General features: G+C 41.4%; 3 protein-coding genes across 3 annotated transcripts; 1 reads left to right on the forward strand and 2 right to left on the reverse strand.

Moving 5' to 3' along the window:
* Positions 1 to 845: 845 nt before the first annotated feature.
* On the forward strand, positions 846 to 17,937 carry LOC135488799 (actin-binding protein WASF3-like). The gene is made up of 6 exons (XM_064773676.1): positions 846 to 953; positions 7,544 to 7,839; positions 10,180 to 10,333; positions 10,703 to 10,823; positions 11,254 to 12,406; positions 12,737 to 17,937. Exons 2-6 carry the CDS (start codon positions 7,572 to 7,574, stop codon positions 12,907 to 12,909), a joined length of 1,869 nt encoding a protein of 622 aa, XP_064629746.1. The 5' UTR covers positions 846 to 953; positions 7,544 to 7,571; the 3' UTR covers positions 12,910 to 17,937.
* A 387-nt stretch (positions 17,938 to 18,324) lies between these two features.
* LOC135488819 (lambda-crystallin-like) lies at positions 18,325 to 21,064 on the reverse strand. Its single transcript, XM_064773708.1, has 6 exons — positions 21,002 to 21,064; positions 20,301 to 20,535; positions 19,948 to 20,112; positions 19,374 to 19,568; positions 19,029 to 19,134; positions 18,325 to 18,690 (listed from the first exon to the last, which is right to left on the reverse strand). Exons 1-6 carry the CDS (start codon positions 21,037 to 21,039, stop codon positions 18,461 to 18,463), a joined length of 969 nt encoding a protein of 322 aa, XP_064629778.1. The 5' UTR covers positions 21,040 to 21,064; the 3' UTR covers positions 18,325 to 18,460.
* Positions 21,065 to 22,158: 1,094 nt separating this feature from the next.
* Positions 22,159 to 24,859, reverse strand: LOC135488817 (lambda-crystallin homolog). Its single transcript, XM_064773706.1, has 6 exons — positions 24,698 to 24,859; positions 24,190 to 24,424; positions 23,709 to 23,879; positions 23,185 to 23,379; positions 22,888 to 22,993; positions 22,159 to 22,481 (listed from the first exon to the last, which is right to left on the reverse strand). Exons 1-6 carry the CDS (start codon positions 24,733 to 24,735, stop codon positions 22,252 to 22,254), a joined length of 975 nt encoding a protein of 324 aa, XP_064629776.1. The 5' UTR covers positions 24,736 to 24,859; the 3' UTR covers positions 22,159 to 22,251.

A 24,859-nucleotide genomic window follows, 5' to 3' on the forward strand; every position in this document is an offset into this window, starting at 1 on the left:
TTTAAAATGAGTTACGTTCTATTCCCGTCTCCACGGAAAGGATTATTTTGTCGTGTACTTCGCCATGTACATTGAAACGTGAGAATTCCTAGAAGCGAGGTAAAACCGAGAGGTATCCGGTCGTTTCGCTTCCTGACCTTTTCGCCCCAGTCGTCTCGCTCCAAATCGAAGTCGTTTCGTTCCCCGCAATGCGTTCCCCGGGGACTTTTTGTTGGGGATTGAGAAAGTATCCCGGTACAATGAATTAAAGGGGGGTTATAGGCAGGAGCTGAGGAGCTTATTTTGCCAATCCTCAGGTGACTAATATGCACAGTAAGGGCCCTGGGTCATGTCATATTGAGCACTAGGCTACATATTCCTTGTACATCATGAATCATTTCGACATACTGTGAGATGGAGAGACCCCTGTTGGCGACTTAGTGTAACTTTATCTTGCCTGCCTAGCTGCTGCCTATATAGTTCCTTTAAGATTTGTTGAAATTCATAGATAAACTCATCCTGAGGAAATCAGGGGTTATGATTGTCAGGGCCGGAGAAACATTAACCCCTGATTTCCTCAGCATATGTAACCATCTTTTTAGGGCCTAATTAGACAAGACTGATTGAACAAGTCTTCACTCCATATCACTGTCCTCCTGGACCGCAGTGAGAAAAAATACTGATCCGATTTCTTTCGACAACCTTTGAAAGCACATCTACTTTGCCACTTGTACTTTCCCGGGGTACTTTCTCAATCCCCAACAAAAAGTCTAAGGGAGCGAAATGACGTCGATTTGGAGCGAAACGACTGGGGGCGAAAATTTCAGGGAGCGAAACAACCGCAATTCATTCCGAGATCATCGCCATTTTGTGTGTCACTTCCTTCTTATTTTTGTTTATGAAATGATAAAATATTGGATGAATACAAGTCTAATTTCTCGCGGAATTTTCCTGCAATGAGATCGTTTCGAATGGTAAGATATAGTGTCAAATGGGTACCTTATTGTTTCAGACGACGTTGCAATATTTAGGGTAGATTTTTAGGTTGAAGTGAGGGGTGTGCCAATCTTGTGTCGCTCACATTCAACACAACAGACAGTTCACATGGTTCAGACTTTCAGTGCTGATGTGAAGCCCTGGCCCTTGAGTGTGTGGCCGTGCATATTAATTCATGTATTTAACTATGCTCTTGACCAACTGCTGTCATTGTTTTTTCTTGCCTTGTACCACGACTCAAGAATGTTTTGCATGTAATTCTTCCTCAATTTCAGTGTTCCAAGACAAAGTTGTGTTAGGCTATTCATATTGCCCTGCTACTGTGCTAGTGCTATAGTAGGGCCTATGAAGAATAAGCCGACCTGCCTAACTTAACTTCCTTCCCGACGTTTTCCAACGAACAATTCTTTCACATCTTTGTCACCTTTAGCTGTTCAACTTGTCGATTTCTTTTGTCAGTCATGAAGTGAATGGAGGAGACTGGTGAAAGAGTGTAGGCAGTGCTGGATTGTAAAATCGAAATATTATTAATTGTCATTTGAATTCAGATTGATGCTAATACTAGTCACATATCACTACAGCTTGGATGGTTTCACTGGGTGAGGCATTGCCAGGCAGATGTACTGTGTGGAAGTAACCAATTGATTGAAATCATACCTTCCTGCACCTGTACAAAATAATCTTGCCTTCAATCAGATTTATCCAGGTGCAACTTGTGATTTAGTTCCACGGTTTTTTGTGTAAATGTTCTGCTTTCTGTAAAGTGCAGTCGAGACATCGTCCAGTAAAAGTTGTGATAGGTTTCAGAGCACATTGGTATGACGAGAGCTGGTCCAGCTTATACTGTCCAATACTCGTGTCCTTTCTCTGTGGTGTATAAACATCATCAATGATGGATATGTCATTGTCAATCATGTTGGCTGTACTATTAATCTGGTAATTTTTTGTGAAGCTCAACAATGAATGATGAGAGCTGAATTTTGTGTAGGCCTAAAGCAACTTGTATTTACCAATTACTATAATGATTTTCTAAACATTCGAACGTCACATCCATTGGTATTTGACTTTTATAATAACAGCAGCGAGTGGCATAGTATGAGGTCATGCACGTTGTTGGTTGCCGATCCACATTGGTGTCCTAGTTTGAAAAAAGAAATTGCTCATCATTTTAGACTTTTAGGGCACTCTGATAAATCAGTATGTCATCAATGGGTTATCATCTCTGACAATCTTATTTTGCCCTAGGCAGACTTGCATGGTGTGGGCAGAGAATGCAAAAAGGCCTTGCACTTGCAGTGCATTCATATTCAATCTAGGCCTAGTCCTGATTTCCTAATTGCCTGTTGATTAGCAATTTGCCCTGCGTGCAGTGGTATGTTACAAGTTCAAGAGGCCTGCACACTCCATTTGTCATTATTTGGACTGTATTGCTGATATTATTAGCAATTACACGCAATTTGCAATCAAATTGTTCTGTTTTGTAAAAACGGAGGCCTGTCAACAGTCACTAAATCACTCATTTCCCTGAATATGAGTTTTGCAGGCCAGTAGCATGGTGTGAACTTGCATGTGATATGAGAGGGCCCAGGGATGGCCCTAAGTAACTTATTCAGACTGTGTCCATTTATAGTGACTTTTGGACACCAGTATGTTTCTCCACTGGGGTTTATTAGCCCAAGTGCAGAATGCTTGGTGACATATTGATCCCAATATAGGTTATAAAGCTTACACACCATCACTTTCTCTATAGACTAATCCGCTACTGCACTTGATCAAGCTGTTTGTGTCCATCCATAAATCCTGTAGTTGCTGACAGTGACAAAACAAGTGATTGCCATTCATGACATGAATGAGTCAGTTTGTTGGGGGCTGTCCGTGGGAAAATATTGTTTTTGAATCACTGCCACTGGTCCACTTTTGCTATCCATCCGAGTGATACATGAGGTCATGAAAGGTCCTTGCATCCGTTGTTTTTGTTTGCTCTATAAACCAAAGTACAGTGCATCACATTTAGTTGTGTGTTATTTGACAGACATATAATCAGAAATTGATAGAATTCATTATTCATAGTAAATGTTGGCTAACCCCATATTTCTTGTAGATTAGTATGATGCAGTTCAGAAATCCCAGAACATCTTCAATCTTAATCATGCAGACAGGCTGCAGTGAACAACATGATAGATGAATGAAAATGTTAGTGTTATTAGAGGCATGTTGATAAAATCCAGATGTTTAGGTTGTGTCTGGTGTTGGCTGTTCGCTGCATCCACTGGATCCTGTTCCAAGAATCGGCAGGTGGTAAGCATGTATGATGTAGGAAATGAAATCATCAAAAACATGCCATTCAAGCAGTAGTTTTATAGAAAGATGTAGCTGCAAGAACTGTATAACATTTTGCCCTGTATTACTACCCCTTCTCACTTGCTGGTGTGAGCGTGAAAGGCAGTCGTCGTGATATTTGATTCCTCGTACAACACTACCGGGATTAGATTTGTTCAACAGGATGATGTCTCGGACGGTTGCTTATTTTGTGATGAGATGGATGGAGAAAGCCTTCAGTAAGTGTTATTATAAACATTGACTGAATGTGAGATAGGCGAATATAAATCAAAAGTTCCTGAATGGTCTGTGTAGGCTGGTAATTAGTATTGATGAAAAGAAGGAGAAGGTTGGCCCGGTTGTTGGAAACTTTCAAATCTTGCTGGAACATTTGATCAGAGGCTGTACCCAATTCAAATTCAGTTGATCATGACAAGCAATGTGCTTGATAATTCAGAGAAATGCTCCGTCACTTGTGGTCACATTAACTGGCTTTCAAGAAAACAGTGCAGCTGAATTCTATGTAATTCGTGTGTATTCTGCATTATGGACATTTACGTATACATTATTTGTTACTTTCATAATATATTACAGCTATCCATCAGCCTGTCTGCAGCATTGATGATAATCCTTTAGAGTGCTTGAAGCATCTGGACAGATTGCCCCCTAGGGAGGTGGCTGCTGCTTCCGATGACACATCCAGCATGGTTAGAGACCTCTTGGCTGACAGGGTTCAGGGTAGAGAGCTCTGTGTCTATCGCCATCAGGTTGTTGTGCATTAATTTTACATCCTTCCATTGTAGTCAATGCAGTTTCTCTTCCCCACAATCGCTCTACACAAGTAACGTCTGCTTGATTATGTACTCTTACTTTCTAATCTATGATGATCTACATGTATAGATTTTTTTGAAGTTATGGAATGAAGTTGAAATGAAAATTGATTGTGTGTTTATTTATAATACTTGTTGGATCCATTTTAAACTGAGCTGTGCCAGCTGCCCCATGTCTGGGATCTCCAGGAGTTTTTGGCACAGGTTTTAAGGGAGTGATGGATGGAACAATAACATGAAGAAGGTTGACATGTTTGTTATATTTGCATTCACCTCAATATCCTGGGCTAGCCAAGGCATGTCGTCGATTTTTGGGAGCTTGCAAAATACAGCTCTATCTCTTCCATATTGATATTATTTCCTTGAGAGTCTGAAAGGGAGTATTGTGGGGTAATGCTGACGCTGTGTTTGTCGTGGACATCAGACCTCAATCGACAACTACTCCAAGTAGTCTCTGCCTGCTAGTCTCTACGTGAAAGCGGATGCCACGGACTGGAGATAAGTGTATGACTGAAAAGTACTTGTCTGCATCCATGTTACATGTCAATCTTGTTCATCATGGGAAAAAATCGAGTCGGAAATAACAGCCACAAGTTGGGAATACAATTAGAGATAGGAAGTGTGAATCACTTACCAAGTGGGACTTGTTTTCTTCAGACATGCAGAATGATCATGTGCCCATCTCATGACCTTCTATATCCATGACATTACATAGTGAACTATGTGTTTTGGTGAGTTGAAGACATGACATGTTGCCTGATAAAGTGCATGATCCTGGATATCACATTATCTTGTTTTGCTTGGCAGTTATGCTAGGATAATGGCCATATACGTTTGATACTGTTCTGTACATACTTGTATTATGATCATATTGCTGGACTATCTCACTCATTGCATGCTGATAGTGATACACCTCCTGAAAAATCTTTTGAATTGCCGTACTATTTCTCCGCACTTGAGGTTGTCTTAGAATTATCATGAAGAGCCTCAGAGAGGCTGTTGAGAAGTCCACACCACTGTTGCACTGAATCAAAATCAATTCTTTCATAGCAGGAGCTGCTGCTTCGTGATGTTTGTGTACGAATGAGAGATCTCAATCTTGATTCATGGCACGTGTACCAGCTATTTGTGTTTGATCTAATTCCGGCCCCTGTTAAAAAATGCATTTGTGTTGGTGTACATACACGTGTACCTGGGTTCTTTTCACAGACGTGAGCTTTCTTCATGTTGGTTTTTTATTATGATTACCTTTGAATTAGATTAGCAGTAGTTGTATGATGTGTATGTAGTTGCTCGCTATGATAGCAATCTACTTTATCTGAATTATTCTTACCGGGAGTCATGCTATTGCTGAATAACTTATTTCTAAAGCTCAGTGCCAACCCTGCATGAATGCTGAATCATGTCCACAACAGGTGTGACACTGATTTTTTCCTCCTCCTGAATGCAAGCCATGCACTTGCTGTTTATGTCATCATGACATTGATTGATCAACTTGGATGATCCCTTGGATCCATGCTGCATCAACCCTGCTGGATGCTGTGGTTGTGACTCTACCAGACTATAATCTCTGTCTGCATTTTCTGACTCACCTTGCTCTGATCAATCTTTTATTAACCCTTGATGGCAGGAAGGGGTCATGCAGCACAATTTTAAGGGGTCATTAGCTGATTCACAGTTGCTGCAATGCATGCGAAGGCATGATGAGTTTGGGTACCAATGTCCACAAACGAGAACTGGGTTTCACATTGACCAATGTTGTCTCAAAACGTCGCTAAGGATGATGAGTCATGCTGTAAAAACAGAGGCAATGGCTTCGGGTACATGCCGCAGTTACATAATCAAATGTAATTGAATTAGTGCGAGATGCACATCATGTCATACCCTTAACGACCATTGGCATTGATGACTCTGCCGATGTGCTGATGTGGTTCATCACTTTATAGCGCAATTGGCGAACTCTGCTGCATTTAGGACATGATGATTTAGTGTAGGCTTCCCTATGGTGACTTGCTACAGATCATTCTCCCATTGGTTTCATGGCTTCTCCACTGAAATTATACATTAAAGACCCAGTATCAAGTTCATTCCCAGGAGTGAATTGAATTGAATAATCTATGGCGAATATATAGGCTGATAAATTGAAATTGTAGTCAGACAGTACATACATGTCTGTGTATGGAGAAATGGCATTGTGTCTCCAAGATATCGCATATTAAAGGTTTCCTTCCTTTGGCCGTGATCATCTCCTGTGCTAATTGGGCATTCATGGCTGTGCATTCACATTCTTTCGCTAGTTTATAACATTTGTGACCCGCTCTACCAAAACTAGGCGCTTGTCGCATCTGAACTTGACAGGTTGATACGGACTTGTTGTTCATTTCCCTATTGTAGACCTTTTGTGAAATGTGACCAAATCAGTTTGTAATAGATTTCACAAAAGGTCTACAATAGGGAAATGAACAACAAGTCCGTATCAACCTGTCGAGTTCAGATGCGACAAGTGCCTAGTTTTGGTAATGGTAGAGCGAGTCACATTTGTTAGTGTTTAGGTCTATTATTATGACAAATAATAATACTGTTGGCTGAAATCATATTTATGTGCATTTTGTCCATTGTCCGTGTATGATATCCCTTGCACAAGAGCTGCATACAAATATCACGGATACATGTATAAGCCATATTCTAGGTTTTGATCATGCTGCCTCACCAAGTCAAAAGTATGTTATGCCAAGAGAGGGTGTAGTCGCTCAGTCTGTTGTTTCAAAGCTTTATGTCATGATGATGACTTCATAATTGCAATGGCATAAAATGGGACGTGACAAAATGTTGAACCAAGCCATGTACAAGTAGACAATATGAGATAGTGTGTGACTATAAAGAAAAACCATTTGGGTTCACTTAGGCTATTTATCTTGCGAATATTTTGATTGTTGTAAGTTTGCCAATGATTTTTTCTAAAAAGTGCCTCAGGTGAACATGAATAAGATCAGACCAGGAAGTGTGGATCAAAAATAAATGCATGTTGATATAGAAATTCATTGGAGGTGTTGGAAATTTTACCATTGTCTGGTTCATTTTCTGATGGTGCAGAAGGTGGCTGGACATGCAATCCCAGTCTGTGTGCTATAGAGCAGATCTGTAGACTCATAAGGAAGTGATTATTTCCATCTCTAAGATTCTTTGTGTTGGAAGGATTTTGATAATTGAAGCACTGAGTTTTAGAAAACTCAGAAAACCGCTCAGATCATATGGGCTGTTCGTCCGTCCCCTGCCCTTACTTCAGCAGCATTGCAGCAGTCATTCTACATGTTGTTTCTATTTAGTTCTCTAATCTGTTCTAGACACACTTCAAAAGAAAGAAAAAATTCAATATAAGATATCACCCAACTGAGCTTTCATTCTTTCTGTCTTTGCAGGTGTTTGTAATGAGATAACGTGAGGAAGATGCCTATCGTCAAACGAGCCATCACCCCGGAGGAAATAAGCCGGGTCCCTGTACCAAAGGGAATACATAATGAACTTGAATGTGTCACGAATAGTACTCTTTCTAATATAATACGACAGCTCAGCACGCTAAGCAAACATGTCGAGGACACTTTTGGTGAGCTTTATAGCGAGGCTGACCAGACATTTAGACGCATCAACCAGTTACAGGAACGGATTGAACGTCTGAGGGTCAAGGTCACGCAGCTTGATTCGACAGCCGAGGAAGGTAAGTTGGTTGAGTTGCAGAATGTTTTTCGTCATTGTCATAGTCAACATGACACACTATGGCTTGAAAACCCTTACTCTAAACCACAGATGGTTACGTGTATAATAAACTCCTCTTTTAAAATCGGATTCCATTGCTCTTTATAGAAAAAGTATTTCATGAATCAAGTCTTGAGAAGAAAGGACAAAGGTTTCCAGCCAGGTGACCACAAACCAACTTCTGATATCACTGTGCATTGCTTCTGCATGTGCCTCCTGCTGTAAAAGTGGTTGTCCAAACTTGAGTCGATTTACAGCATTTTGTCAGATACAAGTATAAATACAGTCTACAATAAACTCTTCCACGCGACTGTTCTTACCAAACAAACCGCCTTATGTTCTGTGGTCTTCAACCATCGCTATTCCCGAAGTACCCCGTACAACAACGAGATCCAGCCACTTACTCTGCGAGGCATTGATTCTTGGGTTCTATCACATTATGTCTTGTTAGCCACATTAATCTGTGAAATTAAATAAAGCAATTACCATACTACAGTGGAACCTCTCATAGCAAGGGGTTAAGTCAAGGTTATTCATGAAAGATACCAGCTCGAGCAATGGCAAATGGGTGTTGCATGTGAGATCCACCCCCTCCATAGCAACATGAGATATATAGGACAATAAATTCTCCACCAGTTCTGGTGTTGTGTATCTGGTTGTTGCTGTAGCTTCTACAGTGAGAGTGCTGCTGTATTAGACATGATAGAGGGATCATTTTTTCCAATAACGTGAAAGACAGTGCAAGGCTGCGGTATGCTTTGAGCATGTTTAGGCAGATGCTGGCTTTTGCCTAAGCCTGAAACCTTGCTAAAGTCGAAAGCTGTTTGAGAAGAGTAAAAAAGACACAGGCTTTGACTAATGACATGGTGATGATGCAGTGATATGTGATAGTCGGTGGCATTCCATAGTGACCTTGTGAACTTTGACATTTGCAAGCCCACACTGCCATTGCCTGGGCGTGTACAGCACCTCAGCCATACTGAGTTTGCAACCATTTTGTCCGAGAATTAGCCAAGCTGTCCCTAATGTTGTTAAAACATTCTTTTGATACACTGAGTGAAATCAGAGATGCCTTTTAACGAGCATTATCAATTTATTCTGCGTACGATGAAACATCTTTAGAAGAAATTAATGCCTGGATGTTTTCAGTGTGCGCCTTGATAAATTTGATGTAGCATGTATACCACTAGACTGGAAATGAAGTGTTATCTAAGGCTGGCTGGAGGCACCAAATGCTATTATATCAATTGGCGTGTCCCAATCTCACATTTGTCAAGTCTCCGAGAGCACAATGAGCTATCCTTTATAGTGCTACATTGTATGTTGAAAGTCATCTGTATCCCTCTGTTTATTGATACATTTTGGTTTCATCAATGCATTGGGTACAAACTACATTGTAATGGGGTCTAGTGTCCCCCCCCCCCCCCCCCCTCCGTCTTGGTAGCACACATTTGATGAGGGATGAGGGCTACTACAAGAACAAGCTGAATATCATCACTTGCTGAGATGATGATCAGAAAGGCCGGGATCAAGTAAATCTTGATCAGTGACAGTGGTCAGTAGGTTCATTTGTGCTAAAATGTACTGCAGATGAGTTCTGGTATGGTAACCTTGGAACCTGGCTTTCACACACACTGGGGCAAGGTCGACGGATGACGCCTGTGTAAATTTCACCCGCAAAACTCCCGAGTGTCCCAAAAATGTGCCCATTACAAGTTTAGTATGCTGGGTGTCTGAACTATCTATTTCTGATTGATCACTTGGCAAATAATCCCACTCTTAGCATTATGGAATGGAGCATATCAGTTATGTCCTGGGAGTGACATTTTAATGCCATGCTGGATTTATGACATATCCAACGTTACTGCGTTGTGGGTATGTGCATGATGAAGTGTAGCATGCTGTGTGAGATAGCTCCTCAGTTTTCACTCTTCTGCTGATTTGCCAATACAGTTACAGTATGGCAACAGGCATGAGGAAATGGACTTGATTCAATTTCATTTCACCCTAATCTTCACAGCATGGTCCCATTTATTTGATTAATCTTGTGATCATTTTCACTTTCTAGAAGATATGTGATTGATGTCAGTTAACCCTTTCATGTACAACTTTGGTCAGGATTTACTAAAATGTGCAGATTAAAAGCACATTATAGAATCCATTGTTCCCTTCCCAATCCATGCAATCCAAGGACAAATTTTTCTTCCACACTACCCTTCACTTGGTGCAGAAACTGCAGAGCTCCATATCACTTGTATCTGAATGAAAATCTTTAAACTTTGTCTCTTTTCTCTCTTTACAGTATCTGTGATTGACATCCACATGAGGAAACCGTTCAGGAGTTCCGTTGTCACCGACCGAGAAGTTCTTAAGCGAGAGTCGCTACCACCCTGTATGATAGAGACATACAACACATGTGATAAACCACCATCTTTGGATAAACTTGATCCTTATAGGTACGTGCATCTCCTACTGACTGTGGTTTGCGTAGAATATGCTAAATCTTCACAGCGAAAGTGTGTAAGCTGCACTCGCTTGCCTCTTTTCTTTTCAGTTTATCCTCGTGCATTAAAGGGTTCAATTTTTTAACGGATAAAATATCGTAACACTTGAGCCATCTGACTTTAAGAGGCCGTTAAGTGGTCTCAAAATGCAAGAAAACAACTGTGTGTTACCAAGGTTACAGCAGATTAACTGGCCTGTTGGGGATTCATCTTGGTAAAGGTTCCATAGTCATGCCTATTGGAGGAACATGAGAAAATGCTATCATGAATTTATACTCCAACCTCTGAACATAGGAGTCAAATATTCAATTTTGCTTCCAGGGAGGATGGCAAATCAAGTATGAAGTTTTATACGGATCCAAACTACTTCTTTGAGCTGTGGCGGCAAGAGATGGAGGAAAACTCAAAACCTAAGAAAGGACCGAGAGATAAACCTCGAAAAGTGAGTATTGAATATATCAGTGCTATTAGTTGGGTTGACCAAGGACTAAAAAGTAACAGGTGTAATCATCAGACGCGAAGATTCACTCCCAAGTTTCTGATTTTCAGCCTCCACACTACTCAAACACCTTTGATGGCCATTCGTCTAGATGTCCTGAAACATCCTGTATCTGTCATTCAAGATATTGTCAGTCAAAATCCACTTCAAAAGAGAATGAATGTGTAGTTAGGTTGCTCAACATAACAAATCAACTGAAGGCCTGTGTACATTCTGCATGAATGTAGGCCAACTAGTTCTGGTTCAAGTTCCAGATCAGTAAAACTGAAAAGCAATGTCTAACTCACTATCTTATCCCATTAGCATCTGCTTCTAGCTCTGAATCAATGAAACTTAAAGGCAATGTCTAACTCGGTCTTGTCTTTCCCTTCAGCATCCACCTGGAGGGCATCGCAAACCGCCAGAAGTCAGAGAGGCCAAGGTGACCAAGTACGTAGGGAAAGATGCAGAGTTTATTAATACACCACAACAACAGTCCCACCATAATAGGCGTCACCAATCGAACCAGCAGAACGTTCAGATGAGGCCGCATCCTCAAGAGCAGCAGACGGCTTCAAGACCAAACAGCCTCGAGCTGGAGAAACAACAAATGAACCAAATACCCTATAATGATCAAACTTATGCCAACCAGCAACAGATACGAGAACAGCAGTTGGCATCTCAACAGCAAAAACAACAACAACAACTGCAACAACAGCAGCGTAATAGCAATCATCCAGATTACCGAAATGGCCCTGTTCCGAATAACCAGATGACTTATGGTCAGAACCAGCAGGGTAATCATATGGTGCCCGAGTATAAGGCTCCACCACCTTATCACAATAATGATAATATGCACCAACGGACTCCACCTCAATATATTCATGAGCAAGGAATGGACCCGAATAAACGGGTCACTTCTGTCGGACCGCGGGTACAGTCAGTGCATAGTCCACGCCCATCCCAGCCTCCTCCCCCAGTGCCACAGGACGGTACACCGGGATCTGTTGGTTCTCCATCGAGAGTGTCTAGCCGTTCAGCTCTACCACCACCCCCGGCGCCACCATCGGTGCAACAGAATGGTCAAACAAATCAGTCGCCATATGGTCAACAGAATTACCAGCAGAGTCCAGTCATGGTGGCACAACATGGTGCCATCGCACAGAAGGCGCATTCACCGAGTCCTGTGCGGAATAAGACACCAGAGATGGATTTGGGATTACCACCACCACCTCCACCCCCTCAGGAACATCCCTCACCAGACACACCAGTATCTATGCCGCCACCACCGTCGCCACCAATGGATGTGTCGTACGGTGCCCATGTCACAGCGCCCTCACCACCCCCTCCCCCGCCTCCACCACCCCCGCCACCAATGAACCAGGGAGGCCTGCACGCTCCTCAGCTTACGGCAGATAATGCATCAATATCATCAACGACTAGCTCGATGACGAATGCGTCGGCAAATACAGGGACGTCGGTAGAATCTGCTGCAGAGAAGGCTGCTCTGTTGGATCATAGTGATCTACTCTTTGCTATAAGAAAAGGTAGGTTGAATTCATATTCCTTGCAATCTTGTTTTTCGTTAACATTAAAAAGGCATAAGGAGAATTGCTGTGTTACAAACAGATGTGAAATAAGTGCCAAAACAAGATAGTGGGATATTGGGTGATATGAATAAAGACTAGCAAATGCTTTTATCTAAAACTCCATGTACATTTACACTTGGCCTTTCTGTACAAAATTGAAGTAAAAGCATTTGCTAGTCTTTATTCATATCACCCATTGTATTGAAAGTACCACAGCCATTGATACTCCTCCACTCCTCTCGTATTTTTTACCATGACTAATCGAGTTTTCTTTATTTTTCCCGACAGGAATACAACTTAGGAAGGTTGAACGAAAGGAACAGGAGGAACAACAGAAACGAAAGGATAAAAATCGACCGGATGTTGAGGCGATCATCCGAGAAGTGGAGAAACGACGCGAGCATCTAAATGACTCTGAAGATTCAGATGATTCTGACGGAGGAAGTTGGGATTCAGATTGAGATTCTTGTAGATCGCAAAAATAATGAAAATTTTTGTTTATTACTACCCGTGCAATAGTCAAATCCTGCAATGTTTCCTTAGGTCCGTATTTATAAGAGCAGTGAGCATGGTAAATTAAAGCGAACTGGAACCGCCAAGCCAGTTCGTATGACCTCGTTTTCATTTCCCGCGTATCGGGTGATCAGAACGAGGCATGAATGAAACATGGCGCCTAGCTGTCAATCATTCAGTGACGTCACTACTATGGAATTTACTACGAAAATTCATGAATGAAAGATTGCATGACTCACGTGATTCTCACATGATTCTCAATAATAACAAATTGAACTGCACATGCTCGGGCACTGGGGGCGGAGCTACAAATCTGAACTCGAATATAAAGTTGGAAGTTTGACTTTCTCGGGCGGTGAAAGTCGAAAAGTTGAATAAATCGCTCGGCGGTTCCAGTTCGCTTTAAAGTTTTCACACGTTTGGATATTGAAGTTTTAATCAAGGGTAGCTCAGCAATTTTGGTTGACTATTTTACAAGACATGCACGATCGGTTTTGAATCATGGTTGTGGCACTGTTGCATGGGTAGTCTCTTGTATAAACTGATTCCAACATCGTTGTTCTTCCGATTCTCATTTCTCAGTTATATAACATTTATTTAACCAGGATAGGTTGAACAGATATGCTCAAAGTTTGATGTCAAAGTGTGAATTGACGATTTACGAATATAGTACGATAATCCACTGAAACTTGCAACCTGTGTTTATCATGCAGTTAATTAACTGCTCTATTTAGATTTGTTCTGACCTTCAGAATCAGTTCATACTCTTTTCAATATAATCTTGACATTCATAAATAGATCGAATATAACTTGTATGAAGATATGATGGACAGAGCATGTCTCATATATGTAATTTAAAAAGCACTGTGCAATTTGATATGTTTGTAAACTGTCGAGTTTTGGTGAAAATCATGTATGCACATGTTATTGGTAACCTCACCTCGGTGTTCTTTCTAATGAACTATCTTCATTTGCTAAGAACACTGCGTCCTTTACACAATGTAGACTTGTTTCTGTACAATGTACAGTTGTGCACAGATTTATACGGCATGTATTCTAAAGTGGTTCAGTGAAAGTACTGTAGCATTGTCTAACCTAACCACAACTATATCCAAGCATCCTCAGTAATAATGGAGGCCAGGGCATTCAACAAGTTTGGGAAAAAGTAACCATACATTGCATTATGAAGAGATGTTAGGTAGGCCAATCTGTTTGAAATAACTGCAGTTGTATTATAGTGGTGCATAATCCTAGAGGACTTTGGGTGTGCATTTGTCAATCCTGTATAATAATATTGTACAGTTATCATTATTCTATTAAAACTTTGTAGGGATTATTCAGTTAGGTGACTTACTGATGTGTAGTTATTGTGACAGTTCGTCGTTTTTTACTACCATTGAAATTAGTTCTGTAGTCATTGATGATAGTTGGATCTCAGATTAGGACAAGAAGGACAATTTACTTAGGTGGATTTGAAAATTCATTGACAACAGGTCAACAATAAGCAGGTTGATTGAGCAGCTTATTTGAAATATTTCGAGATAGACTAGTGTTAAAGTGTAAAGTCGGATGATGATAACCTCAACCATTGTTGTCGTCGGACTGTAGACCCTATACTGTAGACTGCAAGAATTGGCCAGAAAATGTCAAAAAGATTTTCATCTGGCTTGAGTAAACTCTCCTTTGAGATCCTTGCACTTGAGATAATGGTAAGGACTGATGTTGACATGATTGTGCCTAAAAGTGATTAAAATGTGAACTTCTGTAAAAATCGTGGACAAATTTTATCATAATATTTATTGGAGTGCTCCAGTCAGGCTTTTTATAGGATACCTAGGTAGGTCCGTTTTAGTCCTTAAAAATGTTGATTGGTGATTTTTTTTAGCCATGCTGTACAAAGGTGTCTCCATTGACTGTGAGCTCATTGTATTTTTGTACATAGCTTTGTAACCATTTGAGATATGTTTCTTTTCATATGACGTGACAGTGTTATGTGCTGTAGGTTTTTTCAAGGAAGGATGAGCTATACTGGGTGTCCCGAAATGTGTTGCATTGAAAAGTGACTTCCTAGGCGGCAGCTATTAGCAACAGCAATAAGACTGACCTAACTAGTTGCTTTGTCAAATTAAACTGTTGTTTTTGCTGTGTGATTGTACCAAAAAAGCAGTCCTTTTCCATATTATTTTGAATTTCTCCATGATGTAGTTTGGTGCATACAATTTTGGGACAGCCCGTACAGATGACTTTCTTGTTGAGGTAAAAGAATTAGAGGTTATGTGGGGTGTTGTTCTCACTTTGTCGTGGTTAATGATGTCAGCTTGCAAAAAGGTGCGACTAGTTCTCAGTTTGCAGTATTTCTGCTGTTCGTGCATGATCTGTGCTCATCATTATCATTGCCACTTTGTCAACTGAGTAATACCAAGAATTAATAAAGACTACTCTTTATCAGTTCAAGGTATACAGATGCAAATACACCACCAACAATAATTTACAAGTACTTTAAAAAAAGCCGAGTTAAACAAAGTGGCGCCTTGTCCGTTTGAAATTCCAAAAGGCCTGGGTCCCTTCAGTGTACAGGTTGCGTTTTTGTATGAAAGATATCAGATGGTTGTTGTATCTCAAAGGTATGGAGACATTACATTGTACACATTGTACAGTCCTATTGTACTAGGTGTCAAAATGAATATGATACACTTTAAAAATTTTAAAAATAGTATCAAAACTATTAGTAGAATCACGTTTCTTTTGATACCTAGTAAAATCTTAGGCTACTTTGCATGCTCTTGTTTTTGCAAATCACTTTAAGGCAATGTGCTGATCAGAAAATCAAAATCCTGAGGTATCCTCTGAGTGGTAGGAGAAGTATTCGGGTTCTTTTAGGAATATTTCACAAATGGCGACGTTGTTTGCCACTAAATTCCTAAATTGTCAAAACTAAGCATTGTTTGTATCTCCTCTAGGCATCGGGATATTTTCTCTCAATGCCAATTTTGAGATTCCTCAATAACATTATGATCGAAAAGTACCAGTAATCCGGTGAAATGAAAATCATTTGATTTCAGATAGATTTGAGATTACATTTTATTCTGCTCTTCATTTATATCTGCATAGATAAGGGGACTGCAATATCTCTTCAGGACAATATCATCTGGCGATCTTTATAAGATTGGTGTAGTGTACCGGTACTGAATTCTCTAATCTTAGCTACCAGGTAGCAGTAACTGCCGTAGTTGTATATCATGGGGACTTAAATTGTGCAGCCTGTCGTAATTTTCATATGCTTCACGGAATTATAAAAACTTGGCAAACGAAAAAATCATGCCAAAAAGTTGTGGATTATTTCTGCATCCAGATTGCGAAATTTTGTAAATAGAATAGCCACATTTTATCTTTGCTTTGCTATCTAGCCAATATGAATGCCTCTGAGCACAGCGAGTTCTGTTGTATTACGAAACTTAGTCCAAGATGTTCATGATCATGCGCTTGTAACTGTACATTTAGTAAACAGGTGTGTGCCAATTGTGCACATTCTTTGATAGGCAATAGTACACATATTTCTTTCTGTACATATGATGGGCACCTTTGAGCGTGTACAAACTGTTCTGATTTTCACTGTACATGTATGTGTTGTACAAAATAGGAGAATATTCAGTGTTCTTGGAATGGTGATCAGAGTTTTGTACGTTTTTATTTACAGTAGTTAAAACATTATGTATTCTATAAACTAATTCACTGTATGCCTGCTATCTGAAACTTGATGGTCCCTTTTATATTTGGGGGTGTTTTTGAGAAATGAAGGTTATAAATGTTTGACATGACGTATTAAACTGCAGTAGGACTGGTGTCAGGAAAGAGTAGAGAAAGGTAACAAAACTTATACACTTCGGTGGAAAACACCAATGATGGTGTGCAGTTGTGTCCATCCTGACCCCAGCTCACCATGTCATGAAAAGCATCTGTATTGTGTGCCCTGTTATGTTAATAAATGGGTGCAAATCTTTTCAAAATAGTCTTTGCAACAAGATGTGAGTGGTATAAAGTAAGGAATTAAAACTGTTTTGTGTCAACAGTGGAATGCATCTCAAATAGATTTAACAACACAATTCTGATGATGCCCTCATGAACAAGTTCATGGTTACCTTTGCTGCAAAATCACCTCAGTGGCATGAAAGGGTTAAAATCGGCCACTGCATACTTGCGGAACCTCATTCACCACTTGTGCAATGAATGTACAAGTAATGTACAGTTATGGAGTAAAAGGTCCTTGTTGACGAGGTTGCCACAGTATAAATATGCATGAGCATGTACATAAATCTCGTGCATAAGTAGCCTTTGTGAAATTAATCCATGCAAAGGATTCAACATTTTAGTCCTGAACACAACATATTTAGCAAATAGTCTTGCGAAGTGTAAACCCTTTCCATTGTATATACCTAACCCTAATTCCTTATATAACGTAATGAGGATTCCTCACACAATCATGACTTGGAGGATTGGTGGTTTATCAATTAAAAACAGTTCAACACACAAAGGGATAACGTCTTTTCCCCCAGGAGGTTTGTAAAATAATGATTAGCGTTCTAAAACCAAACTCACTGGACCTTTGGTACTCAAAGATGTTATTTTTCAAAAATCTCACTATTGTGTTTTGAGCATTCAATGCACCTAATGCAGACAGGACATGAAGAAGGATCAGCACTAATTTGCCACTTACAGCAAGATGAATCTTGAAATAAGTTTTCTGATTGAAACCTTCTTGGCAATTAAAGTGGTACCAGTACTCCTAAATCCAACGTCCTTCGACATATTGGCTGCAACAATTGTTTTCTCAAACTAGCCAACTAGGTAAACCCTTCTCCTTCTTTTCTCGTGGTCCCAGAAGTATTTGTTCTTGTGGCCTATATGATGGTGCATTGCCTTAAAGCAACTTATTGTATTAAATATTGAGAATAAAACATGGAAAATTATTAACAAAAGATGGGTTACATCTTAAATTCAAGTGATTTGATACCCCTCGACAGTTTCTTGACGATTCAAGTGACTTGTCCTGTTTTAAGGCTATTCTAAATCCGGGAAGGACCAAAATCCAAGACCCAACGTTTTTGCCATCAAGGACAATATTGATGGAGGAGACCGTGAAGCCTGGTAACTCTACTGCTGCTTCAAACACAACCAGCCGCATTTCTTGGCAGCTGAGTCTTTCACATGACAAGTCAAGCAGACACAATCTGGGGACAACATCTTATCATGTCCTCCAAGCCAGCCATGCTTGCCTCACTGATAGTGAATAGTTCAGTGAAGACTATTCAGCAGCCTTTTCGTCTGACAACAATGTAAGGTTAAACAATAATTGCTGAAATCCATTTATTGAAATTATCAACTATAAATCATGTCTGACAAGTTCTGCAGCTTGGTTGCCTCACACTTGGTTTTACCCATTCTTTGCATTTTCCCACAGACAAAAAATTCTTGACCCCAATTACTTTTTCACCACCAGGACTATTTCTGATCAGCATCATCCAACTCTTTCTTCCATTTTGCAAAAGCAGCCAATCTCCCATCCCTCCAGATCCGTCTCTCCTTCAGTTGATCCAGAGGGACCATATCACAGAGTTGCTTCAGAATGCCTGTCTTCTCAACTGTCTCCCCATTCATGATCGGAGTTGGTCCGAAACCCTCTACTGTCTCGAAGATACTGGGGCCATATCTATCACTGTAGCTGGCCATGCCTGGAAAGAAAATTATCAAGATTATGTTGTGCCAAAGTTTCTTAGTTGAAGTTGTCCTCTCAGACCTACTGGATGTGTCATTATGGTCTGAGCTCAATGTTGCCACAATCTGTCTCACACAACATAGTCCTTGTCGTCTCCAACTGACAGGCTGTGCCACTATAGGGCTCAATGTTGTCACAATCGCTCTTAAACAACATAATCTTTTGGTCTCAAAATGGTGTTGATTGTGCTAATTGGTGACTGTGTTTACTGCAGGGAGACATCATGAGTTTACTCAACCTTTATTTGGCTATGATCCCCATTGTGACCCATTTCTCAGAAAGGATTATACGAACCTTCAGCATTGAGGTGGGCGACCTCCAGAGGCCCAAGAAAGGCATAACGATGTCCCAGACCATATGACATGACTTTGTCCAGATCTTCTACACTGACAACACCATCCTGAAACAGAAAAACGGATACATATAAATCTTTCGAATCAACTGTCCCTTCAGTAATCAGTGCTATTTTCAAGGTGTAAAGGTGTCCCAAAATGAACGCTGGGCCGATATCCTGCATGAATGTGACGAGTTGATTAGACTAAAACCAATCAATTACAGATGTCGCATACACCAATCAAGTTGACAGTTTAAACATGAATTGTACCCCTGAAAAGGTGAGTGAATATCATTTATCCGTACCGCTACTACCCGCCAACATTCCGTCATTAGGGCAAACTGCATCCTGTTCAAGATGAATCCCTCGATCTCGCGGTTGAGCAAACAGGGGACCTGGCCTATCTCCTCCATTATTGCTTTACATCTCTGGGTGATACTGGGAAAAGTCCAGGGTGCGGGGACCAACTCGACCAGCGGGACGAAATACGGAGGATTTGTCTGAAAGATGAAATATAATTCGGAATAACACGAATCGATCTCCGAGAGACACATTTCATTTCGTAGGACATATTGGATGTGTCAATTTTACCTCAACTCGATGTTGACACAATCTGCTTCACTCAGCTCAGTCCTTTTTTGTCCCTGACCGACTACATATTACGCCACTATGACCTTCGCTTGATTTAGACTTAGCCTGTCTCACATATCAAAATTTCTCCATGTACCACGATGAAATGAGGTTGCTGTTGACACAGTGTGACTCATGCCATAACCCACTTTTCGTCTCTAACTTAGTACTGGATGTACCACTTTAACCTAAGTTCCATGTTGACACAAACTGCCTCACCCAATATAGCCTTTTTTGTCTTCAACTTACTGGATGTGCCACTATGACCTGACCGCGATGTTTGAGATCTTCACTGAATTTGCTGGCTGGGATAAAACTCGTAGAGCTGGCGAGGATGACATCGTCATCTTTAACAGTGGCATCCAACTTCCTAAATATCTCTTGTTTCAGGGAAAGATTTTCTGGGACAGCTTCCTGGAGAGAGGTGAGACAAAACCGGTTATCGATTTTGACGTCCGAAGACATGACATATAAAGGATGATTATGCCAGAGAGACGGTGCGAGTACAAGGATGTGACAAAACCAAAATCTATAGATTGTCACACTCAACTGATGTAGGCACATTTAACACAACATTAACAGTTAACTTGGAACATTCTTACCTGTACGTATACTGCACCTTCAACACATTCCTCAAAGCTTCCACTCCCTGAGATGAGCTTGAACTGTTCTTGCGAGGAGAGTGTGCCTTTGAGAAGTCCTTCTTTCTCCATTTTCTCCAGGAGGACTTGGATGTTCTCTAGGGCGGCTGAGACCTGGGCGGGATCAACGTCGTAGATAGAGACGCTGTAACCCTTTGAGGCGAACAACATGGCCCAGCTGCGGCCAATAAGGCCACTAAAAAGACAGCAGAAGAAAGACAGGGGACTATTCATCCTACTGCACCAGTGGCTCGTTGTGGAAAACAGGGGCAAAACCACTATTTGCGAAAGGCCGGGTGGTATACCTCCTTCACAACCAGCCACAGGTTGTTAGAGACAGGAGACCAAGTTGTAAAAGATAAGGGAACATGTTGTGAACCTCCAGTAACAACTGCGCGGGTTGTGAAAGACACTTCGTCAAGTTGTGAAATAAAGGGAACAACTTGAGCAGGACAAGGGGGCTTTGGTATTGCTTCACCTGCTAGCTATACAGGTTGTGAGAAACACGGGAACTAGGCTGTGAGCGACAGAGGACTATGCATACACCAGCCATGCACCTGCTGGGAAAGACCAATGACTATACCTCCTGGTTTGGACAGTGTTTAGATAGGCCTACTGCAGTATCAGAAAATGCCCAATTTTTTCGAGTTCTCATGTCTCACCTGCCGACGACAGCAACTTTTCTGTTCACACTGGCCATGTTCTGGTGTGGAAGGACAAATGACTTGACCTGTCTGTAAACCAATATCAATATGATATCAACTGTATTCTGGATATGATAGGACGACAGCTGACTTATGTAGGCCTACGGCCAAAATTCATTATCTATAGCATGTATAGGCCAGTATAACGTATAGGCCAACATTGGCTGATATGAATAAAGTCTAGCATTTGCTAGTTTTTATTCATTTCACCCACTGTCTCAAGATCACAATTACTTTATCAATATAGTTTGTGTTGTAATATCATAATATATAAGTTTGACTGATTTCAGACTGTAACGTGGTAGCATCTGCAATCTCATCAGGTCTGGTTGTGCCAGCATTTCCTGTCTATCAGGTCTGGTTGTGACAGCATCTCCTGTCTATCAGGTCTGGTTGTGCCAGCATTTCCTGTCTATCAGGTCTGGTTGTGCCAGCATTTCCTGTCTATCAGGTCTGGTTGTGACAGCATATGCTGTATTATCAGGTCTCGTTGTGGTAGCATTTCCTGTCTATCAGGTCTGGTTGTGACAGCATCTCCTGTCTATCAGGTCTGGTTGTACCAGCATTTCCTGTCTATCAGGTCTGGTTGTGCCAGCATTTCCTGTCTATCAGGTCTGGTTGTGACAGCATATGCTGTATTATCAGGTCTCGTTGTGGCAGCATTTCCTGTCTATCAGGTCTGGTTGTGACAGCATATGCTGTATTATCAGGTCTCGTTGTGGCAGCATATTATGGTATGGTTGTTGCAGTATCTGCTGTCTCTTCAGGTCTGGTGTTCTGCAATCCCTTTATGAAAATGGTCAGGTATTCATCACGTGAAAATGAGACACATTTTTCCTAACGGTGGAGACAAGGTCCACCCTGTAGAAACATGGTGCACTACGTCGGGAGAGTACACATCTAGATTAGACGGCGTACGCATAGTGAAGAGGCATGGCACATCCAGCCAAGACTTGGTACACTCTCTGGCAACATGGCGAGCTATGAAGGCTGACCACCGTTAGATCACAGCTTATCTATATCCAAACTTACTTACATTCCATTCGGGCTGCTGGGCTTACCATATTCAAAGTATTATCAGGAGACAACGATTGCAAAACATAAGTCTAAACCAGTTATTGTTGAAATCTATTTATTTGAATCATAACTACATGCAGTTGTACTAAGCTCACAGGTCCAATTATTCATTTTTTTTTCAGTCATCAGGACTACTTCCGATCAGCGTCATCCAACTCCTTCTTCCATTTCGCAAAAGCAGCCAATCTCCCGTCCCTCCAGACCCGTCTCTCCTTCAGTTGATCCAGAGGGACCATATCACAGAGTTGCTTCAGAATGCCCGTCTTCTCTGCTGTATCCTCATTTAAGACTGGAGTAGGTCCAAAATCATTGATTGAATCGCAGATACTTGGGCCAGTACGTTCACAATACTTACCAATGCCTGGAAAGAAAGATGTCCCGATTAGGTTGTACTGAAGGTTTTCAGTTGAAGTGGTCCCAAGCATTCTGGTTGTTACCCTGTCCTCAAAAGATCGATGCGGGATGGATAGGTCATTCGTTTCTGGCTTACTAAATGTACCCGCAACGACCTCACCTCAGTATTGACATAATCTATTCCTCGTCGTCTAAAATTTACTGGTTGTGTCTATGGCCCAAGCTTGATGTTGGCACAATCTGTCTCAAACTACAATGTGCTTTTCGTTCCTGAGAAGGGTTGATTGTGCCAATTACTGATTGTGCTCACCTCAGGGAGACATGATTACTTTACCCAAAGCTTATCTGACTATAACCCCAGTCTTACTTTGATGACATGTTGTGACACATTACTCAGAAAATATCATACAAACCATCAGCAAGGAGGTGCGAAATCTCAAGAGGCCCGATAAAGGCATAACGATGTCCCAGACCATATGACATGACTTTGTCGATATCTGCTGCACTGACAACACCGTCCTGGAAGGGAAAGAAATGATTGTCTTTACCTCTGGACATAGGATTTTGACTCTACAGAGTGTCCCAAAAAGCCCATCTCAATGATTTCTTTGGGCTAGAATCAAATCAGTGAAAGCGGCCAAGTTAATTCATCCTTCTGATATAACAAAGGGCAGTAATGAATATCATTATCTAAATTTCCTAATCCGTACCGCAACTAGCCGCCAGCATTCAACCAGGAGGGCAAACTGCATCCTGTTCAATGCGAATCCCTCGATCTCGCGGGTGAGGACACAGGGGGCCTGGCCTATCTCCTCCATGAATTCTCTACATCGCTGGGTGATACTGGGAAGAGTCCAGGGTGCAGGAACCAACTCGACCAGCGGGATGAAATACGAAGGATTTATCTGAAAGAGGAAAAATGGTAATGAATCATCTACATGACCAAATGTGCCACTCCGATGTCCCCACTATATTTGACCTGAGCTCAATGTTTACACACTATGCCTCTCGCAATCCCCGCTTCTATAGTTTACTGGATGTGCCACTGTGGCCCAAACTCGATGTTGACACAATCGATCCCGCACAAATAGCCCATTTTCGTCTCTGACTTTATACTGGATGTGCTACTGTGGCCTAAACTTGATGTTGACACAACCTGTTCTTCTCGTCTCTCCCCTTATGGATGTGCCACACGACCTGTCTCGCCCAATAGCCCGTTTCGTCTTCAACCTACTGGATGTGCCGCTAAGACCTGACCGCGATGTTTGAGATCTTCGCTGAACTTGCTGGGTGGGATGAAACTCGTAGAGCTGGCGATAATGACATCATCATCTTCAACAGCGGCATCCAACTTCTTATAGAGTTCTTGTTTCAGGGAAAGATTTTCTGGGACACGTATAGCATCCTAGAGAGTGGAGATAAAACAGAACTTTAAATGGGAAGACGGCTTTTAACTTCGAGGGCGTCTCTGGACTGTACATGAGGATGGTTTTGCCAAAGACAGTGAGAGCACAAGTCAGTAATGTGACATCACCAAATCTATAGATTGTCCTACTCCACTGATTCAAGCAGTGACTGATTCAATCATCTTACAGGAAAATTAGCTGGTACCCAAAGGAGGACGACAGGCAGGAGCAAGATGAGGCAGATTAAGATATACACAGTCGCCCGTAGGTGTCTCCAATACCCTTTCTAATTGTTATTGTAATTCTTACCTGTACGTATACAGCACCTTTAACACATTCTTCTACGCTTCCGCAGCCTGAGATGAGCTTGAACTGTTCTTGCGAGGAGAGTGTGCCTTTAAGTAGTCCATCTTTCTCCATTTTCTCCAGGAGGACTTGGATGTTCTCTAGGGCAGCTGACGTCTGGGTGGGGTCATCATCGCAGATGGAGATACTGTAACCCTTTGAGGCAAACAGCATGGCCCAGTTTTGACCAACAAGGCCACTAAAAGACAGCAGAAGATATAAATATTTATTGCATCTTAAGCGTCTGCAGTGAGCAGTGAGCTAGATGGTTGTGAAATTGCCTTGGCTGTGCTATCCTTGAGTCACGCAGTAGGCCTATGATTTTGTTGTCCATTGCGATATCTTGAGGATAGCCGGGGTACAAATTATTATCTTGAGACCGAGACAGTTATAGACCATTAACAATGTGTGAACGGATGGGGCTTCTGAAACCGGAAATTACAATTTTTGTCATCAAAATTAAGTGTCTTACCAGCCTATGACAGCAACTTTTCTGTTCCCACTGGCCATGTTTCTTATTCAGGTCTCGGTGCAGAACGACGAATGATTCCACCGAGCTAGACGTACGGCCGACCTTTTGCGAGACACTAGACCCGGACGACAGGCACTTGAGAGTTCCGTTGGCATCGATGTA

The sequence above is a fragment of the Lineus longissimus genome, chromosome 5, assembly GCF_910592395.1.
Source record: "Lineus longissimus chromosome 5, tnLinLong1.2, whole genome shotgun sequence".
Classification (NCBI taxonomy): domain Eukaryota; kingdom Metazoa; phylum Nemertea; class Pilidiophora; order Heteronemertea; family Lineidae; genus Lineus; species Lineus longissimus.